This window comes from Aquarana catesbeiana, linkage group LG06 (assembly GCF_042186555.1).
Source record: "Aquarana catesbeiana isolate 2022-GZ linkage group LG06, ASM4218655v1, whole genome shotgun sequence".
Lineage (NCBI taxonomy): Eukaryota > Metazoa > Chordata > Amphibia > Anura > Ranidae > Aquarana > Aquarana catesbeiana.
Window position 1 is genome coordinate 314,006,734 of NC_133329.1, and position 21,218 is coordinate 314,027,951.

The 21,218-nt window shown below is 45.9% G+C and overlaps 1 protein-coding gene across 2 annotated transcripts in view; it reads left to right on the plus strand.

The window, feature by feature from the left end:
• The first annotated feature begins 525 nt into the window (after positions 1-525).
• ASB1 (ankyrin repeat and SOCS box containing 1) overlaps positions 526-21,218 on the plus strand; it is a 111,850-nt gene continuing 91,157 nt past the window's right edge. For both annotated transcript variants that reach the window (XM_073633680.1, XM_073633681.1), the window contains exon 1: positions 526-677. In XM_073633680.1, coding sequence (XP_073489781.1) covers positions 623-677 — 55 coding nt within the window. In that variant the 5' untranslated portion in view covers positions 526-622. The remainder of the gene's footprint in view (positions 678-21,218) is intronic.

Here is a 21,218-nt window from a genome sequence, read left to right on the forward strand (position 1 = left end):
CTCCAGTGCAGTTTTGATGCGTTTTACAGCATTCCAGTACAGTCCAGTGCAGGAAAAATGCAGCATGTTCTACTTTTTTTTTCTGGAACAGGAACGCACCGGAACTGCAAGCACTGGTGTGAACTATGCCATTGAAAGCCATATAACCTTCTTTCCACCCGTTTTTGATGCAGAAAAAAAATGCACTGGACTGCATGTGGTGTGAACTGGCCCTTAGAGTGTAAATTCATATAAAAGATAAGCGTTCATCTTGGGAGATGACTCTTGGACAAAGACTTGGCTTTTGCTGGAAGTTGATTGTATGGAATTTTTTAGTATGGAATTTTTTAGTAATGGAGTTTAGATCTGACAATTCCTCCTATTACAAGCCAATGTTCTCCATTTTCACTACCAGGGCGCATATTGTCATAGAAACAGCGATGAGAAGAAAAACATTGGATCTGTTTCAGCTCTCCTATAGGCAGAATGACTGCAGCCGCTGATTGGTCGGACGTATGACACAACGTTCTTCCGCTGTCCTCGCTTAATGACGTGCCAGTAATCTGTTTACGTAACACGTGGAACGACCAATAGGCGGTGGCGGGAGGCGGAACATCTTTGGAAGAGCGTGATTAAATTCCGGATGGAGGAGGACTTTGAGGGGGCAGACGGTGGTATGAGAGGCACCGGTAGAGTAGGTAAGAGCACCACCTGTAGTGTGTATGGGCCACTTCTATGCAGTGTGCTGCCATACCGACCTATACTGCCACTCAGGAAGACCCCACAGGTATAAATGAAGGCCCTGGTGCACCAGACATGTGTACAAGGGCTCTACAATATCAGCTCCGATCATTTCATTAAATGAGGTCTATAATAAAGCAGATCATTCATATTTAGTGACCAGAGAAAAGAGCATGCCTGATAGAAGTGACTAGTCATGGCACACCTCTTAGCTATAGTGTCTGCATGTGGAAGGTGTACAAGCTGGCTGCCTTTGTAGTAACTTCTATGTAAACTTTTAGTATTAACATACAATCTGTGGAGAGTTAGAAAAGGATTCAGTTGAATAAAGCCTCTTTCAGTCTGTGGTGCATTTTCTATGACATCATAATTTCACACATACAACGTTGAAGCCATTTTCTCCTGTCCTCTCTGTGACCACCGATGATGTAACTCTGGAATGAACCCGTGTCGGCACCATACTCCATTCCTGCACATGCCAGGAGTGTACATTGTACTGTGCATGCAGTGTACACAGGGCCGGTGTTCTGCCGAGAAAGTTCCGCTCGGCAGATAAGGACCCCCCTACAGTGCCTGTGCAGTAGGATCCGGCGGAAATAGCCGAAGATGAATAGGTGAAAATCAGTTGTACACGGCGCCTGTAAGTGGGCCCCTCGCGGGCTCGCTTCGCTCGCCACGCTTCGGGCACGGCCTCGCTTCGCTTGGCTCTTTTTTATTCCCCCTCTAGGTCCACTTGGATGGTGGGGAAGGAACCTGGACCTAGGGCGCAGGCGCCGTGTACAGCTGATTAAAGATTTTGAGCTTCGGCTATCTCCGGCGGCTCATGGTAGTTCGTACTGCGCAGGCGCTGCGCCTGCGCAGTACAGGGGGGGTCCTTATCCGCCGAGGGAACTTTCTCGGCAAGACACCGGTGCTACCACTAGGCAGCCGCCTAGGGCGCACTACAACCTAGGGCGCAGCCGTGGCCCCTGTCCCAGTGAAGCCCCAGGCGTGTACTGACCTCTCCTGGCTCTCCTCTCCTGGTCGCTGTGAGTCCTGTTTAGTGCTGGCTGTCCTGGGAACACATCTGCTGTAGGTGCCCCCAATCCCCCCGATGTGGCCCACTGAGCTCCCCGCTGTCACATATCCTCACCATAATACCTGACAGCGCCAGCCCCGGGACTCCTTTGCTCCAGCCTGTCCCTCTGGTGCTTTACACAGGCCGTGTGTGAGTACAACGGAGGGGGCGAGGCGGTGCTCTGCGGAGATCATGGGAGCATTGGCAGAGGTGTAGCGGCTGTTAGCTGACCTCCTGGCGGGGGACACCAAGGAGCTGCTGGATGGCACTGGCGGGGACTCCTAAACAACTGCCCACCCAGTGCTTGGGAGAGCCCTGATGAGATGGTTGATGAAGCGGAAAGGAGGAGGATGGATCCTCTGATTTACATCGTACTGTGTGTGTGGGAGATGAGGAGGAGGGAGTGTGAGTACTGCAGGAAGTAGGAATCAGGTAGGTCAGTGTAGTGGTCAGGTAGGTTACATGGGCAGGACAAAAAGGTTGGAGCCAGGGGGGAAGCAAAATGAGGTTTCGCCTAGGGTGTCAAAAATCCTTGCACCAGCCCTGAGTGTACACAGTTTGTTGAGTTATTCACTTTCAGGTCATTAGAGTGCTTGGGGGCCACGGTTTACGTCTGGAGAAAAAGAGATTTTTCTTGAAGACAGGGGCTTTTTCTGACATTTGTTAAAATCAGTATTTTTTTGCTAGAAAATGACTTAAAACCCCCAAACGTTATATATTATTTTTAGCAGAGACCCTAGAGAATTAAATGGCAGTCTTTGCAATATTTTATGTCACGCGGTATTTGCGCAGCAGTCTTTCAAACGCAATTTTTTGGAAAAAAAAATACACTTTAATGAATTAAAAAAACTTAAAGTTAGGCCAATTTTTGTATATGTGAAAGATGATGTTACGCCGAGTAAATAGATACCCAACATGTCATGCTTTAAAATTGCGCACGCTCGTGAAATGGCGACAAACTACGGTACTTAAAAATCTCCATAGGCGACGCTTTAACATTTTTTACATGTTACCTCTTTGGAGTTAAAGAGAAGGTCTTGTGGTAGAATTATTGCTCTTGCTCTAACCATCATGCTGATACCTCACCTGTGGTTTGAACACTGTTTACATTTGCGGGTGCGACTTACATATGCATTCGCTTCTGTGCGCAAACACGAAGGGATGGGGTGCTGTAAACGTTTTGTTTTTTTTTTTATTTATTTAAAATTTTACACTGCCTCTTTAATTTTTTTAATTAACTTTTATTGCTGTCACAAGGAATGTAAACATCCCTGTGACAGATACTATAAGGTTTTATAATGCCCCAAACCCCTTCTCTGCACTTTGAAAGCATTCAAAACGCCATCTGCGTTTTTTAATACTTTTGATTTTTGAAAACTAGCGCCATTCGTTTCCAAGTAAACCAGAAGTGATGTCATGACGTTGCTTCTGGGTTACTATAGCCGAGATCTGATCAAAGCCGATTGCGGCTTTGTTTGGGTCTCGCTTGTGTCTCCCGGTGGGACTGGAGAGCCCGGATGAGCTTCATAAGGAAACGTCCCCCCCCATTGCTTGTAATAACAATTTAGCAGCTGCTTAGCCACATTGGTTTTTATTACAAGAGAGCCAACCGTCGGCTCTAAAAAACGGTACCAGGGTGATAATACTAGATGGTGATAAAGGAAAGTCCGTAGTGAATGAAGATGGTGGTAATCAGTAATCTCAGTAAGTAATCTGCTGATGAGTGCACCTTTCACCAAACTCCTCCAAACTGCTCCACATACACCGCTGGGGTTCAAACTCACAAAAAGATGAAATAATCAAGCCTCAATTAACATCAGTATCTTGCCACATACACGGATAGATCCACGCTAGAAAGTCTCAGGAATCAGGAAATCTGGGAACATGAGAAGAAAAACTCCACATAGGACAGTTCCATTTGACTTTTTATTGTGCTCATCCTATTAAAAATCAATCAATACTTGCATAAAACTTTCACATGCCTTGTCCGAGTTGACCATGTAGATTCCGATGTTAATTGATGCTTGATTATTTCATCTTTTTGGTGAGTGAGAGAAGTTTGGTGAAAGGTGCACTCACCAGCAGATTACTCTAGGTCCACCATCTTCATTCACTACGGACTTTATTTTATCACCATCTATTATTATTATTATTTTGCTACTAAGTTTTCAATATTTTGCAATTAATGTTCGTATGTGTCATTGTACATATGCTAGCTAATCAGAGTTTTTTTCTGATTGAAGCGCCGCTTTTATGAATTTTTTTTTTATCTGATTTTACAGTTTGAAAGATTTGTCATTTATGAGTTTGGTATCTATATTTTAAGTGGCTGTTGTTTAAGATATATATTGACAAAGTGATATATATTGTGATTTAAATTTAAGGTTGTTTAACCGTTTGCTTCTATTGGTAAAATTTGAAACCCATAGCGCTGAGATAGGAGGAAGTAGGGACTGCCAGTAATTTTTCTTCCTTTTTAACATTTTGGTACCAGGGTGATGCCTGCAGCTACAGGCATCACTCCGGTGCAACCACTTGAAATCAATGACGTACAGGTACGTGATTTTGCAGCAAGTAGTTAGGGTCTCAATTCTGCCGTGATTCTAAATTGTAGCAGAACACAAGATGCACTTTTAGGTGACATTATTCTTTAACCACTTGCCGACCAGCCGCCGCAGTTGTACTGCGGCAGAATGGCACGGCTGGGCGAAACAACGTTATGTAACGTTGCTTTTCCCTGTGGCCGTTAGGGGCGCGCTCGCCCACTGAGTGCCAGGCGGTCGCGATCACAAACCAGGCTCCCGCGATTGCTCGGGGCACATGGAGAACCAGGATCTTTGTGTGTAAACACACAGTTTTCGGTTCTCCTAGGGGAGAAGTGACAGATCGTCTGTTGATACTCTGTATGAACAGCGATCTATCTCTTCCCCTACACAGTCCCCTCCCCCCTTCAGTTAGAACACACGTTAGGGAACACATTAACCCCTTGATCGCCCCCTAGTGGTTAACTCCTTCACTGCCAGTGACATTTTTATAGCACTGATCGCTGTTAAAATGCCAATGGTCTCAAAAATGTGTCAAAATTGTCCGACTTGTCCTCCATAATGTCCCAGTTCCGATAAAAATTGCAGATCGCCACCATTACTAGTAAAAAAAAAATTAATAATAAAAATGCCATAAAACTATCCCCTATTTTGTAGACGCTAGTAAGAGCTGTGAAAATGTGGAAGACTCCCACAAGAGCTAGTTCTGTACAGCTCAGTAGATTGTTCGTATCCAGTTCTCTTTTAAACATTTCTAGGTAATAACACCAGGGGTAGTTGATCCAGGGAAAATCCGATTGCCTCCTGGGGGATCAGGAAGAATCCTTTCCTCCCCCCACTGGAACAAATTGGATCATACTTTGTAGGGTTTTTTTTTTTTTGCCTTTCTCTGGATCAGCTTTGAGTATAGGAAAGTGTATATTGAGGTTTTCTATTTTTATTTTTTGTCCTCTATTGTTTGAACTAGATAGACTTGCATCTTTTTACTTCCTAACCTAAATATGTAACAAAGAAAAAAAATTGCTAGTAGGTAAGAGTTTTTTAGGCTGAAGAAACGTACAAAGTCTCTTCTTTACCTATTAGCCATTTTCTATGTTCTATTTTAAAGCAACCTTGTTGCTGAAGTAAAAATACTAATAAATGGCAGCCACCTTGTAAAAGGTGGGCAGTAAAGCCAGCCAAAGATTGTTCCCTACTGAACCAGCCGAAATTCGAACCTTGTATGGGCAGGCTGAATATACCCAAGTTGATGGCTTGATCAATTTGGGTACAACCAACCTGTAGGATTTTATGTGTGATTATTGCTAGCATCTATTATAGCTGCTAGCGATAATCGCTGTGTTCTTCCAGTGGAGACAGCTTCTCCTGCCAGGAGAACACAATGGCTCAATGGGAAGAAGTCCCCGAAATTGAGCAATTTTCTTTTGCAGGAAAGACAATCGCTCCGTCTATGGCTGGCCTTGGTCACATTTTGTGAAGACTTCTGGGCACAGCTGGTATCTGACACTTACCTGGTTCTTTGCTGCACCCTTCTGTCAGCCACTACATCACTGAATGAATTATATATAAAATTAGAAGCCACATGGGACACTCTGTGCAACACACTGAAAAGTGTCATATGCCATCAGTGCCCAGAGCTCTTCAAGAAAGGAAAGATATGTCTCATCACCTGCTGTAAAGGTAAGTTATTTAAGCTGAATTCCAGGCAGACAGCTAAATATACATACAAAATACATACATAGGAGCTGTTTGTCAGCATGTCCTAGTGTACTCTGTTCTCAAGCAGTGTAATGCTGGGTTCCCAAATGAAGAGATTTACTGCCATCAACCATTTCTGTGAGCCTTCCCTGGGGCAAGAACCTGTTGGGTCCTAGGCATTCTGTTTCTTTAGGATGTCTAACTTTTTTCCCTATTTAACCACTGCTTCCCACCACTGCTCATTGCCAGTTGTTCAAGGTGCCCGGTCCTCTGCCTTCACTACCTCTCTTCAGCAGCTCAGAGGCAGGAGAGGGAATCTTCTTTTTCTTAAACGGTTGCATGCAGCTGCAGTTTTGGTGTACCTCTGCCCTCTGACATGGCTGTTCCCACTTCTGCAGATTGTGGACTTTGTGCCCTGTTTTCTTTTGGTCTCCTCTGCTCCTCTTCCTTGGATGACCTCACTTTGCAGCTTGTCTGTGTGGAGGACATTGATTCCCACTTGGAGCTCATGCTAGGGACACAGAGGACAAGTTCACATGTGTCCAGGCTGAACCCGGCAAGGGTACCTCAGAAAAAATTTATCCAAAGTGTCCTGTTGGGTAGCTACATGCAATTTCAGGCACATGCTTAGTTGATACTGGCCCGGTCCTGACCTTTACTCACATCCTTGCGCTTATTTGTACTTGGACCACTAAGGCTCCTGAGAAATGTGCAAGAATACTCTTTCAGAATCTTTCCTCAGATTCTTCCTCTAATACTTGGCTAATCTTGCTGATCTGCTGGGGCATGCTAGCTAGTTCTTAAATGAGGTTTCAAGAGGTAAATGCACATTTGATCTCCCGTATCAACTCTATTATAACAGGAAATTTAGACTATAAGAATTTGATAGTGTAGTGGCCTGCCAACATCCTAAATAACTTTGTATGAAAAAGAAGTGCAAAAAATTGCACTCAAGGGACGCCCCATTGGACTTTACAGGGCAGGGAAGAATGAATAGGAAGCAGGTAAGTATAAAAGGAAAGGATAATGCCAACTTTATTACTGTACAAAAATATTTAAAAAAAAAAAAAAAAAATTGTAGAGAAAATTCAAGATCATATACAATACAAACGGTACATCAATGAATAACATCAAAGTTGGTTAACACATATAGATGTATATATCACCCAAGGCTGGTAATTCAAGGTGTTGCTCAAAGTGAGTTAAACTCTACTTGAATTGCACAGCATATATCCCGACATGTTTCGGAAAGTCGCATTGAAGTGTACTTTTCCTTCTTCAGGGGAGATTTATAAATGGGTATACTGTTGTTGTCTCTGTAACATAAATGTATATGTGTATAATAGATACATAGTTCATTATAGTATAGGCATCTACAGTATAATTTGGAGCCTGATTATATCATAAGATAATGTGAAATACTTACATATATGTCATTGACTCATTGAACAAACAAAAAGGGGTAAGAACAAGGGAAGGAATACAGGCTGGCTGCTTAAATCCATAAACACGGAGGGCGTGGTCTGGACATGGCCGAGTGGAGTTGTGTTCACTAGGAGCTCCCGGCCACCTCTCACCCATCCCGGCATTTCCAGCTCTTTTTAAAGCAGAATGCTCTCTTCTAAGAGACGAACAAACCGAAGGAACAAACAGAGAACCAGCCCGGCTACAAACACACCTGTTATAGGAGATTTCCAGAGACTTTTTGGGAGATCGCAACCCAGCTCCCCGGACCCCAAGATGGCGGGACCTCGTGACTCTCTCTCACAGACACCAGCCCTTTTGATGGATCCAGAGTCTTCAGAGGGATCAAGGAGCCCGGTGGTGTACCCAAGCTCCCCGGGCATGTCTACTGAGATTCGGGGGAACATGACCCCCCTTCCTGTCACCTTCAGGGCGGACGCGGAGTTAAAGGCAATCCTGCAGGCTCTCCCGACAAGAGCGGATATCGAGGCCTTAGTGGGAAAGGTGGAGGCCGCACATAAGCGTGAGATGAAAGAAATTAAACAAGACATGCAATCCCTATCTTCCTGTCTTACAACAGGAGAGTCCTCTCTGGTGACCCTCGAGCAGAGAGTGGCCTCTTTGGAATCCAAAGACCGGGCTTGCGCCGCAGTGGACCTTCAGCTGCGCATGGAGGAAATGGAGGACCGGAGCCGTAGGAACAACCTGCGGCTCCGAGGCCTCCCGGAAGCAACGGGCCCATCAGACCTACTAGCCACTGTCACAGATATTTTCAAAAGAGTGGCGGGGGACCATCTGCCTGAGAGTGTGGAGATCGATCGAGTCCATAGAGCCCTGGGTCCTCGCCCGTCAGACCCTACCAGACCGCGCGATGTGATCTGCCGACTACATCACTACATTCATAAGGAGGCCATTTCTCGTGGTGCCTGGGAAGCAGGAGATATAGAATTTGATGGCGCAACAGTGAAGATCCTACCTGACATCTCCAGACCGACTCTCCACCGACGCGCCCTCTTGAAACCCCTACTCGACCTAGCCAGACGCAGCAATGCCACCTATCGTTGGGGATTTCCGCTGTCGGTCACCTTCCTCAAAGACCAGAAGTCATTCCTTCTGAGGTCCCCGGAATCTCTGCCTGCGCTCTTCACCTTCCTGGGAACAGACCCGATCAACATCCCCAACTGGCTGGATTACCTCCCTCGTGCGCCAGGACGAATAACCACCTCACAGGGACAAGTCCCTCAACCACAGAGACAACAAAGATATGGACGTCGTCCCCGCTCTTTATCTCAAGATGAGATACGGGAAACGTGAGTAGATGTGACTGTCTTCTATCTACCGCTGCTTAATCTCCAAGACCCCATATTGTTTTTTCTCTCCCCTGTATACTCTCACACTAACGATGTGGCTGACTCAGTACACCTTGTACGCCACAAGACATTACTGTGAATCCCTCCTACTCATTTTTCTTGCCCTTTACTTTGATTCACCACCGCGGACATACCCCCTTTTTGCCCAGTTAGCCTCATGGCGGAACTCATGCTGTACTGGGGTCACGTTGTGCAGTGATTTTGGCTCAACCACAATGAACAGTACATTCACTGCGCTGGAGGATATCCTCTCTGTTTTGAGCCACCCCGTGCAGGGCGCAGGAGTTCAGGAGAGCTACCATAGCCTAATACCTATACCACCCCATATATGGACGTCTCCTATACTCTCAACTACAGAATTTATTAGGATATCTTACCAGTTTGTAGAGTATGCGGTCATCTGCTTCAATGTCAAGTGAACTCTCAGTTATGTTGGTTTAGATGTTATAGTTACCTGGAGAAATGTATACCACTGCACTGTGGGCTGATGGTTCCTCCGCCTTGCCCGAGATGAGTACGGAACCCGGTCTATGGATGTAGGCTGAAGGGGTCATAGGAGCGCTCATTTTCAGTCATATTCCCACAAACAATTTCTAGTGGGCGCGTGACGAAGAAATGAGCGATTCACTAGCTTACTGTTGAGAACACAGGTTTTCTGGTGTCCAATGTTAATTTTCTGAGTTAATTTTAGCATTCTGTTTTTTATTTTCCTTTACATTGCTTACTACCGATGGGATGTCGGGGTGGGTGGGAGCTCTGGGCTCTTGTCTACAGGTTATTGCCCACCCACTCCCCACATAGGCCATTGTGTACAGCCGGGGCTCCGGCTCTGTATACATAAGAAAGTTATTAAGACTCACCTATTTAGTTGGTTATATGGGTTTTATTTGACCTAAACCCTCATATACCTTTTTCTCCTACCTCCTTCTTCTTTCTGTTCTGTTCTGTCTCTTTCCCACTCACTCCTACCTTTCCTCCCCCCCTCCCTTCCCTTCCTGGATTAGATTACCCCCTTTTTTACCCCGAGACATGGCGGTAGATTCTCTTGCGGTGACCTCTCTTAACGCCAGGGGCTTGAACACCCCGGAGAAGAGACGTATGTTACTCTGCGACCTTAAAAAATCTCATACTGACATTGCCTTCATCCAGGAGACCCACTTTAAAACAGACAAATCCCCTATACTGCAGAATAGATCTTTTACCCATGTTTACCATTCAACCAACTCCCAATCTAAATCTAGGGGGGTCTCCATAATGATCTCCAGCAAACTACCATGGGAATTTCAATAGATGTTAGCAGACCCCGAGGGGCGTTTTATATTTGTAAAGGGCTTGATTGCTGGGAACCAGTTCACATTAGCTACACTGTACGCCCCGAACGAACACCAGGACAGATTCCTTAAACGCACAATAGAAAAACTGACAAAATACAAACAAGGCCAACTACTCTTGGGAGGTGACCTAAATGTCCCTCTGACCCCTTCAATAGACACATCTTCTGGTAATTCCTCCTTCTCCCCCACTGCCAGGAAACGAATAATGCAGACTTTACATAGTGCTCAGCTGACCGATGTGTGGCGCCTCCAGCATTCAGGGGAAAGAGACTACTCCTTCTTCTCTCCCCCACACAAGGTGTATTCCAGAATCGACCTTTTCTTGATGCCCCACGACCAGTTACACCTTGTGAGCTCCTCATCAATAGGTCAGATCACATGGTCTGACCACGCTCCCATTTTCCTCACATACATCCTCACAGACTGGCCCTCACCCAGATCCCTGTTTTGGCGCCTGAACGAGAGTCTTCTACAAATTCCCGAGGTACTGGAGGATGTAACCAAAGAGCTTGATCTCTACTTCCGGGAGAATGATACTCAGGGATGCGACCCCGGAATATTATGGGAGGCTCACAAGTGTGTCCTGCGGGGAGTTCTCATTAAACACGGGGCGTCCATAAAGAGAAAAAGAAATGAACAAATCACTAAATTACTCGCAGCTTTGGCCTCAGTAGAAATACAACACAAACAAACACCCACTCAGGACCTGGAGGCGCAGTTGATGACGCTACGTACACAAATAACAGACCTATTACGCTACAAGGCAAAAGCGGCCCTTCAGTTTTGCCGCAAACTCTCCTATGAATCGGGAGACAAATGCGGGAAACTATTGGCCAGATCTGTGAAAGAACTTAAATCAGCAGCTTATATCCCACAAATAATCGGCCCTGATGACCAAAGAGCCACTACCCCAAAGCAAATATCCAAAGAATTTGGAGACTTTTACTCCAACTTATATAATCTCCCCAGCTCCCCTAGCGAACGAGCAACTGTAGAAAAATACATTTCAGACTCACAGCTCCCATCCCTTTCGGCTGAAACCCAGGAGATCTTAGATGAACCAATAACTTTGGAGGAACTCCAGTCAGCAGTGAAATCTATGAAAGTAGGCAAGGCCCCAGGACCAGATGGTTACACTGCTCAATACTATAAAGTCTTTCTCCCCATTTTAGGCCCACGATTAGTAGCTTTTTTTAATGCCCTAGGAGAAGAAGCTAGGTTCCCGAGTGAGACTCTTAAAGCCCATATTTCTCTGATTTATAAAGATGGGAAGGACCCGAGCGCATGCGGAAGCTATAGACCCATTTCCCTCTTAAATTTGGATCTAAAGTTATTCTCCAAAATAATTGCCACTAGACTGGCACAACATCTCCAAAACCTAATACACCTGGACCAGGTTGGGTTCATTCCCTCCAGAGAGGCAAGGGACAACACCATCAAAGCCCTTAATCTTATCCATGTAGCAAACGAGAACAAGACCCCCTGTATATTTGTGAACACCGATGCTGAAAAAGCTTTTGACAGGGTGAGCTGGAACTACATGTTTTCAGTTCTCCGCCATATCGGCTTAGGAGACAGGATGCTGACATGGATCCGAAATATTTATTCCAACCCCTCAGCCCAAGTAAAAGTTAATGGTGTGCTATCAAGCCCCTTTTCTATTGCTAACGGCACTAGACAAGGCTGTCCCCTTTCCCCCCTACTATTTGCCCTGTCCTTGGAACCTTTTTTATGCACTATTAGAGCAAACCCAGACATAACAGGGCTTCAAATAGGTGACTCCCACTGCAAAATTTCCGCATATGCGGATGATCTATTATTCTCCCTAACCAACCCAAGAATCTCTCTGCCAAACCTCATGCAAGAATTTAAAACCTATGGAGCCATGTCTCACTTAAAGATAAACTTCTCAAAGTCAGAAGCAATGGGCATTTCTATACCCCCCCCCCCGACACTGAGGGTCTTGCAGTCTAACTTCAACTTTAAGTGGACGAATACAGCCCTAACATATTTAGGCACAAAGATTCCCTCTGACCTGTCACGAACGTTTGAACTGAACTTCCCACCCTTGCTGATTAAAACCCGGATATTGTTAGAAAAGTGGAACACAGGTTTTCACTCCTGGTTCGGGAGATGTAATCTTTTGAAAATGTGCGTTCTACCTAAATTTACCTACCTGATCCAAGCATTACCCATTCATATCCCATCCTCATTCTTCAAGCAGGTCCAATCCCTTTTCACCAGATTTGTGTGGGCTCATAAAAAGCCCCGCTTGAAACATTCACAGCTCACGCTTCCCAAAAGAGAGGGGGGACTAGCATTACCTGACATTCGTCAATATTACCTTGCCTCTCACCTAGGGCGAATACTGGACTGGAGGAGAAATAAAACATTTAAACTTTGGGTCCAACTGGAACAGTCCCAAACACTGATACCTCTAAAGAGTGCACTATGGTGTTTTGATGCCCTCCCACCTAAATTGAGGTCACACCTTTCAATAGGTACCACCCTGAGACATAGCCACCAAACAGCCATGCAGACCTCCCTCACAACAAAAAGCTCGCCTCTATTTCCTATCCTTGGCCACCCAAACTTCACCCCGGGATTACATACAGCAGACTATAACAACCTTAGAGACTCAGGTAGAGATCACGCAGCCAAATTTATCATTGGAGGAAAATGGCCATCCATACATGATTTAACCAACCCAGCAGGCGACTACCACCTCCGTTTCTGGAAAGCTGCCCAACTGCACCATTTCCTCCACTCCCTACCAAAAACACAAACGTTTGTCCGCCAACTAACGACGTTCGAGGAGCTCTGTTCAGGAGAAGGCCCATTAGCCCATATTCTGTCCCAAACTTACTCATTATTAATCTCACCAAAAGAACAACCCCCACCTCCCTACTTAGCCAGATGGGAGAGAGACTTGAACTGCTCGTTTTCAGAAGCACAGCGACAACGTATAATCACACTTGCCCTTAAATCTTCGCTTTGCACTAAAATTCAGGAAACTAATTTCAAGCTCCTTACCCGTTGGTACCTGACCCCCTCCAGACTACAGAAATGCTTCCCTTCTTCCTCGAGCCGGTGCTGGCACTGCGCTGAGGAGGAGGGAACCTTGATCCACATTTTTTGGTCATGCCCGAAGTTGAAAGACTTCTGGGGTGAAGTCAGACGGATAACACAAAAGTGCACAGAGTATATTATTCCAGACGAGGCCTCGTTCTTTCTCCTACACCTTTCCTCGATCCCCATCAAGAGATATAAGAAATCTCTCACACGCCACTTGCTCAATGCAGCAAAGACATGTATCCCACTTTGCTGGAAACAACCCTCTCCACCAGCCCTCTCGATGTGGCTGCGGAGAGTGGAGGACATAAAGAATATGGAAGACCTGATCCTTACTGCTCAACATAAACAAGAAACCTTTAAAAAAACATGGGACATATGGAACGCATTTATTTTTTCCGAGGAAGGACAACGCTTACTTGGCTCATAACTTCTCCCCCACACGTTTTAGGTGGACTCCGTTGAGACCGGTATACTGGTTTAACTACCGCCATGTCTCCTTCTTCTCCCGTCTCCTTCTTCTTCCACCTCCCACTACTTCTCTATTACTTCTCTTTCTTCTTCTAAAACCCTTTCCCTTATCTTTCCCACCTCATCTCTAGTCTAGGGACTTCGGTCCCCATTTTCTTTAGAAATATGGAAAAAGTTGGGGGGGGGAGTACCCCGGAGCTGTAGATATCAGCACATTGTCTCGGGTTTCTCTATTCCCTACCTGAAATACTCATATACTCGGAAGTTGCAGACCTAACTATGTACTGTATCATATTTTGTACTAATTTGACCCCTGTATAATGACCATGACAAAGTGCTTATTGTTTATGTTTTTTGTATCGGGACCCCCACCCCTGTTTGGAGTTGAATAAACTTGATATTTGAAAAAAAAAAAATCCATAAACACGGCATGAAAATGAACCGTGTATCCATGGGCTGGAAAGCGGGATGCATTCATAAGGGACGCCTGGTATCACAGCGGCAAATGAGTATGGCCACTGTGGGGACAATCATAACAAAAAAAAGGGTAATTAGTTTCACTTAGTGGTAGATAGAGTATAAAGTAAAAGTTTGCTAGCTGAAAAAAGCTAAGAGATGGACGAAAACCATGTCCATGTAATAGCTGGTGTGGCGATAGGGTTTACCTTTGGATTATATCACACAGCTGACATCCAGGCTGCAGCCGAGAGACTGACACAAGGTGTCCGAGTGTCAGTCCTAATATACCTACCTCGATTGGTGTGTACCAATCAGGTGGTGCGCTCCGCCGCATCAGCTGTGTACTATACAGCTGATTGCGGAGGTCAGAGCGTCCCTCTGACGAGGGGGGCGCGCGGCTTAGCCACTCCTCGAAGGCCGCAATGACGTCACGTGTCCCCACGTCACTGGCGGGAGAAGGAGAGCACCCGCCGCTTGTCGTATAGACGGCGGCAAAGGCGCACGTAAGCTCCGCTGGATACAGCAGAGCAGAGCATGGACAGTGGGTCCAATGCCTGCCCCGCTCCAGTGGCGCCCACCCGCCGGGTGTCTGCATGCAGCAACACAGCCCAAGGCGGGGCTGGATAGCCACCTAGTGGTGGAAAAGAAACAAGCAGCCAGCAAGTTTAGTAAGTCTGTATTTTTGTTTTTCTTTAATACTATTTTAGTTCTTTATAATACCTGTGTTGATCATTTCAGCTGCATATCCGACACTGTATAAATATATGTATATACATTTATTTATATATATGTGTATATATATATATATATATATATATATATATATATATATATATATACACAGTGGCTTGCGAAAGTATTTGGCCCCCTTGAACTTTTCAACCTTTTGCCACATTTCAGGCTTCAAACATAAAGATATAAAATTTTTATTTTTTGTGAAGAATCACCAGCAAGTGGGACACAATTGTGAAGTGGAACGAAATCTTTTGGATTTTTGAAACTTTTTTAACTAATAAAAAAATGAAAAGTGGGGCGTGCAAAATTATTCAGCCCCCTTGCGTTAATACTTTGTAGAGCCACCTTTTGCTGCGATTACAGCTGCAAGTCGCTTGGGGTATGTCTCTATCAGTTTTGCACATCGAGAGACTGAAATTCTTGCCCATTCTTCCTTGCAAAACAGCTCGAGCTCAGTGAGGTTGGATGGAGAGCGTTTGTGAACAGCAGTTTTCAGCTCTTTCCACAGATTCTCGATTGGATTCAGGTCTGGACTTTGACTTGGCCATTCTAACACCTGGATACGTTTATTTGTGAACCATTCCTTTGTGGATTTTGCTGTATGTTTGGGATCATTGTCTTGTTGGAAGATAAATCTCCGTCCCAGTTTCAGGTCTTTTGCAGACTCCAACAGGTTTTCATCCAGAATGGTCCTGTATTTGGCTGCATCCATCTTCCCCTCAATTTTAACCATCTTCCCTGTCCCTGCTGAAGAAAAGCAGGCCCAAACCTTGATGCTGCCACGACCATGTTTGACAGTGGGGATGGTGTGTTGAGTGTGATGAGCTGTGTTGCCTTTACGCCAAACATATCGTTTTGCATTGTGGCCAGAAAGTTCGATTTTGGTTTCATCGGACCAGAGCACCTTCTTCCACATGTTTGGTGTGTCTCCCAGGTGGCTTGTGGCAAACTTTAGACGAGACTTTTTATAGATATCTTTGAGAAATGGCTTTCTTCTTGCCACTCTTCCATAAAGGCCCGATTTGTGCAGTGTACGACTGATTGTTGTCCTATGGACAGACTCTCCCACCTCAGCTGTAGTTCTCTGCAGTTCATCCAGAGTGATCATGGGCCTCTTTGCTGCATCTCTGATCAGTCTTCTCCTTGTCTGAGCTGAAAGTTTAGAGGGACAGCCAGGTCTTGGTAGATTTGCAGTGGTCTGATACTCCTTCCATTTCAAAATGATCGCTTGCACAGTGCTCCTTGGGATGTTTAAAGCTTGGGAAATCTTTTTGTATCCAAATCCGGCTTTAAACTTATCCACAACAGTATTATGGACCTGCCTGGTGTGTTCCTTGGTCTTCATGATGCTCTCTGCGCTTTCAACAGAACCCTGAGACTATCACAGAGCAGGTGCATTTATACAGAGACTTGATTACACACAGGTGGATTCTATTTATCACCATCAGTCATTAGCTTTGCTGTGCCACAACCTCAGAAGACTCTTTCAGGAATGGGCTGTATGGCCCGTGCATTGGGATATACTTCTCTTATTACCTATTTTTCTTGCATCACAGGTCACAGGAGGGTTAATTCTTAGACCATTGAGTTATGCTCCACCTCCAGGTGATTGGACACTTTCAGGCAGCAAAGCCTGACTTAGCCCTGCATAACCCTAACTGCACCCAGCGGCGCTTACATTTTTTGCTAGTGTCCATAGTTCTAAAAAGAGACATAGAAATTGGACCTGATCTACTATTGCTTTTCACTGTTGAGCCTTATACAGGTCCATGGCCACAGTCAGGTGCGACAGACCCCAGTCTCTGAGGACCCTGCGGGATAGCCTGATCAGGATGTGTGAAGATTGAGCTGTTTGTAGCTCTGCTCTGCATCGTATAAGTTGCTCCTTAATGTGGGGGTCCCTTGTGCTGGCTCCCTGCCTTATGGCTTTAAGGTGGGGGGGCTTTGGGCGTGGTTATCTGTTTTCCCCCACTATGCCCTGGTACTGCAAGGTCAGTTGATACTTAATTAGATGTTATTGTACTGCTTGGCATACTTTAGCAGACATGGTAGGTGCCTCGCTAACCACTAAACTGTGCACAGGCGCAGCCTGCCGCTGTCTGGGCACACACAGCTTGGCTATGACACTTCATAGGTGCGGCATGCCTGCCTGTGCAGCACAGCTGCAGAGCGACCAGAGACCACTGGAGTTGGACACTGTGAGGCTCCCCTCTCTTAGCGATCTGGTACTGTAAATGTTACCCCTTTACGGACAAAGCAGCTATGGTGAATCTGATACCAGAGGGAAGGGTAGGGAACTAAGCTCCCATTGGATATAGTCTATTTCCAAAAAATACTTTCTGGGGCAACAGAACAGCTCTAGCGCTATAGCAGCGTCTGGTTTTGCATTTACTCCCTCCGGGTCTCTTCCATCAAGTACCTTTTTGTCCAAAGAGGAATTTACAACTGTGTTTGCCGCTGTGGTGGAAAAATTGGTAGTCATCAGTGGAGGAACTATCAGGGTCGCACCAGTCACACTTGCGACTGGGCCCTGGCAATTCTGCCTCTATGGGGGGGGGGGGGTTTGCCGCCTCCAGAAGGTTATTGTGCTAGTTACCCAGAGGCAATGGTGGGAGAGTGTACTATCAGCACACAGTGGACCGCTCATCCAGCCTCTCTGCCTTGAGTTTGCAGCTGCACTGTGTATCATCACTGCCATAGTAACTGCACAGCGGATCGCTCACCCAGAGCCACTGAGTTTGCAGCTGCAAACCTCCATAGCCATCGGGAGGCAGAAACTGGTTGCTCTTGTCAACTGACCAGGTAGAGCGAAGGGGGAGGAGCCGGAGGAGGTCCCTGCCAGCTGAGGAGACCCCATCTTGGGATAGTCACCTGGAGACATGTGGAGGGAGCCAGAGCATACATGGAACATAGAATCCTAAGCTGACACAGAGAGCAAGTGTGTACAATAAATCCCAACCCCCATCACCCTCCAGCACTGCCACTTCCCCCATTCCCCCACACAGCACTGACACCACTCTAAACCCACCACCACTGTCACACTAATCCCATCCCCCCCAGCACTGCCACTACCCCCATCCCCCACACAGTACTGCCACCAGGGGTGTAACTACAGGGGTCACAGTTGCACTGTGTATCATCACTGCCATAGTAACTGCACAGCGGATCGCTCACCCAGAGCCACTGAGTTTGCAGCTGCAAACCTCCATAGCCATCGGGAGGCAGAAACTGGTTGCTCTTGTCAACTGACCAGGTAGAGCAAAGGGGGAGGAGCCGGAGGAGGTCCCTGCCAGCTGAGGAGACCCCATCTTGGGATAGTCACCTGGAGACATGTGGAGGGAGCCAGAGCATACATGGAACATAGAATCCTAAGCTGACACAGAGAGCAAGTGCGTGCCATAAATCCCAACCCCCATCACCCTCCAGCACTGCCACTTCCCCCATTCCCCCACACAGCACTGACACCACTCTAAACCCACCACCACTGTCACACTAACCCCATCCCCCCCAGCACTGCCACTGCCCCCATCCCCCACACAGTACTGCCACCAGGGGTGTAACTACAGGGGGTCACAGTTGCCCCATGCTCTAGGGGGCCCATGCAGCTCCAATGTACACCCAGATAGGAGAAGCTGCAGTGTGGCAAATAGAGGAACTGATTTCCTCCTGCAGGAGGAAAATAGATTGATTCCTCTATACACCTCCCCTTCCGCTCCTCCTATTCAGCTTCCTTCTGCTCTCTCCTGGCCCCCTGTCCTCCCCCTCAGCATTGCCGGGGGATTTGTCAGGATGGAGAGCAGGGAAAGGGCTGGTAAATATGTAATTTACCAGCCCCTTCCATGTCTGATTGGACAGCCAGTGATCGGCATCTGTTCAATTGTAACTGAGACGTAGTAAACTATCTTTACTATGCTTCAGTTTGTGATTGAAAGGAAAGATTCTGTGCAGCTGAGGCACAGTGGGTTATGTCCTCAATCAAGGTTCTGTGCAGCTGAGGCTTCAGAGATGGGGATTGTGGGCTGTGTCCTCAATCTCCTTTCCCTGTCTCAAAGGTGGAACATCAGAGGTCTGTTTAGACCCCTGATATCTCACCAACGCCCCCCCCCCCCCCCCCCAATGAGGCTCGTAAAATAAAATAAAGGGTAAAAAATAATAATGAAAAAAAAAAAAACGGCTGACACCGGTGGAGGAACTACCAGGGTCGCACTTGCGACCGAGCCGTGGAGTTCCACCACCAGGCTTTGGGGAAATGGTCCCAGGCCTGAGAGAAAGTGCCCCCGGCCGGGAGTCAGGGGGGCCCTTCATGGTTTCTTGCACCGGGACCCTGAAGGTTCTAGTTACGCCTCTGGTAGAATAAGAAGTTCTTATGAATAAGAAGTTGAGTGTAAATGGTCCCCTTCCACCTTTTTTAGGGTTGTATAAAGAGGAGGAAAGGTCAGCAGAACTGGATTTCTCAGAGGTGGATGAATCCTCTGTGGATGACACTCAGGCCTAGAATAACTCCAAAACTCAATGATCTAGATGTCCCTTCCGAAATTATCTGCACTTAAAGTGATGTGGTTGCTGTCTTGGAAAGCACCCAAGCCAGCTAAGTCCTTTCCGTTGTATCTGCATACTGAAGAAAATCTGGACAAGTGTTCATGCTCCCTGAACATTTAGCTCAACAATACCTTATGGAGAACGCTTCTGCAAAAAGTGGGTGTTCCCAGCTGTGGACCCTGTGGCATCTTATCTGATAAGGACCCTTGTAGTACTGTTGGACAATGTTTCAGTGTTTAAAGGACCCTGTGGATAAAAAATGTCAGTCCCTATTTAAAGCGGCCTTTTCCTTGGCAACCCACCATTCCTCTATTGGGTTCTGTCAGTCTTTAACAGTTTGGGCAAAGCATATAGCTAAAGAACAGGGAACTCTTTATCCGCAATATTTCCTATTCCTGATATGTGTCTGCTGTACCATGTGCTTGTATGAAAAAGTATCCTGTTCTCCTTGTATTGCTTCCTTTTGTGTGAAAAACCTGGTGTTTCTGCAAGTCCCTCTGCTTTCCAATTAAAACCATACTAGACTCATGAGCATTTCATGGTCAGTTTTTTCTAGCTGTGCTGAGAACTCAACCTGCTCTCCTTCAATGATTAGACTGGCATTATGCCCGGTTTTAGACATCATAAAATGTATGTTTCACCTTTTTGTTTCTTATCAATTTTAATTAATCTACAGTTTTACGCTATGTGGAATTCCCTGATTGTCTTTTTTCCTGCATAATACCATCTGAGGACCCATCCAGCGAGCTGTAATCTTGCCTTAGAGGATCCTATGTAGGGGAGGATCCCCTACTAATACAAGAGATCCCAATAGCAATAAGAGACCTTGTGATTATCCCTTTGAAATAGTCACCATCTAGAACATCACCCAGGGGTGGATTCCCTACAGGTGCAAATGACCATACTAGAAATAGTTGGTGCACATCCATATGGGGCACTTGAACTGAGCACTAGTGGAGCACCTGTTTTATTTTTGAAGATTAAAGCACGAGCGCTTTATCGGACTTATATACAGTGCCTTGCAAAAGTATTCACCCCCTTGGCAATCTTCGTGTTTTGTTGCCTCACAACCTGGAATTAACATGGATTGTTTGAGGATCTGCATCATTTAATTTATAGCATATGCCCAAAACTTTGAAGATTTTTTTATTTTTTATTTTTTTTTTTATTGTGAAGCAAACAATAAAAAGGATAAAATAACGGAAAAAGTCAATGTGCATAACTATTCACCCCCCTAAAGTCATAACTTTGTAGAGCTACCTTTTGCGGCTATCACAGCTCCAAGTCACTTTGGATAAGTCTCTATGAGCTTGCCACATCTTACCACTGGGATTTTTGCCCATTCCTCCTTGCAAAACTGCTTCAGCTCCTTCAAGTTGGATTGTTTGCGCTTGTGAACAGCAATCTTTAAGTCTGACCACAGATTTCCTATTGGATTGAGGTCTGGGCTTTGACTAGGCCATTCTAACACATTTACTTGTTTCCCCTTAAAGTGGTGTTCCGGCCGTTTTTTTTTTGTTTTTTTAATAAGGACACTTACCTGTCCAGCAAGCCTGCGAATGGCCCTGTTGATTTCTGGGACACACACATGTCCCAGAAGGCAACGGGGCCGCTTGCCGAAGAGGAGGAAGCGCAGCGGAATAGGAAGAGGCAGATTAGGAAGACTGCCTAGCAACAGGGGTTCCAGGTAAGTTAATTTTTTTTTTTAAATATTGATGCACTTTTTTATTTTAGGTTGGCCCTCCACTTTAAGCCA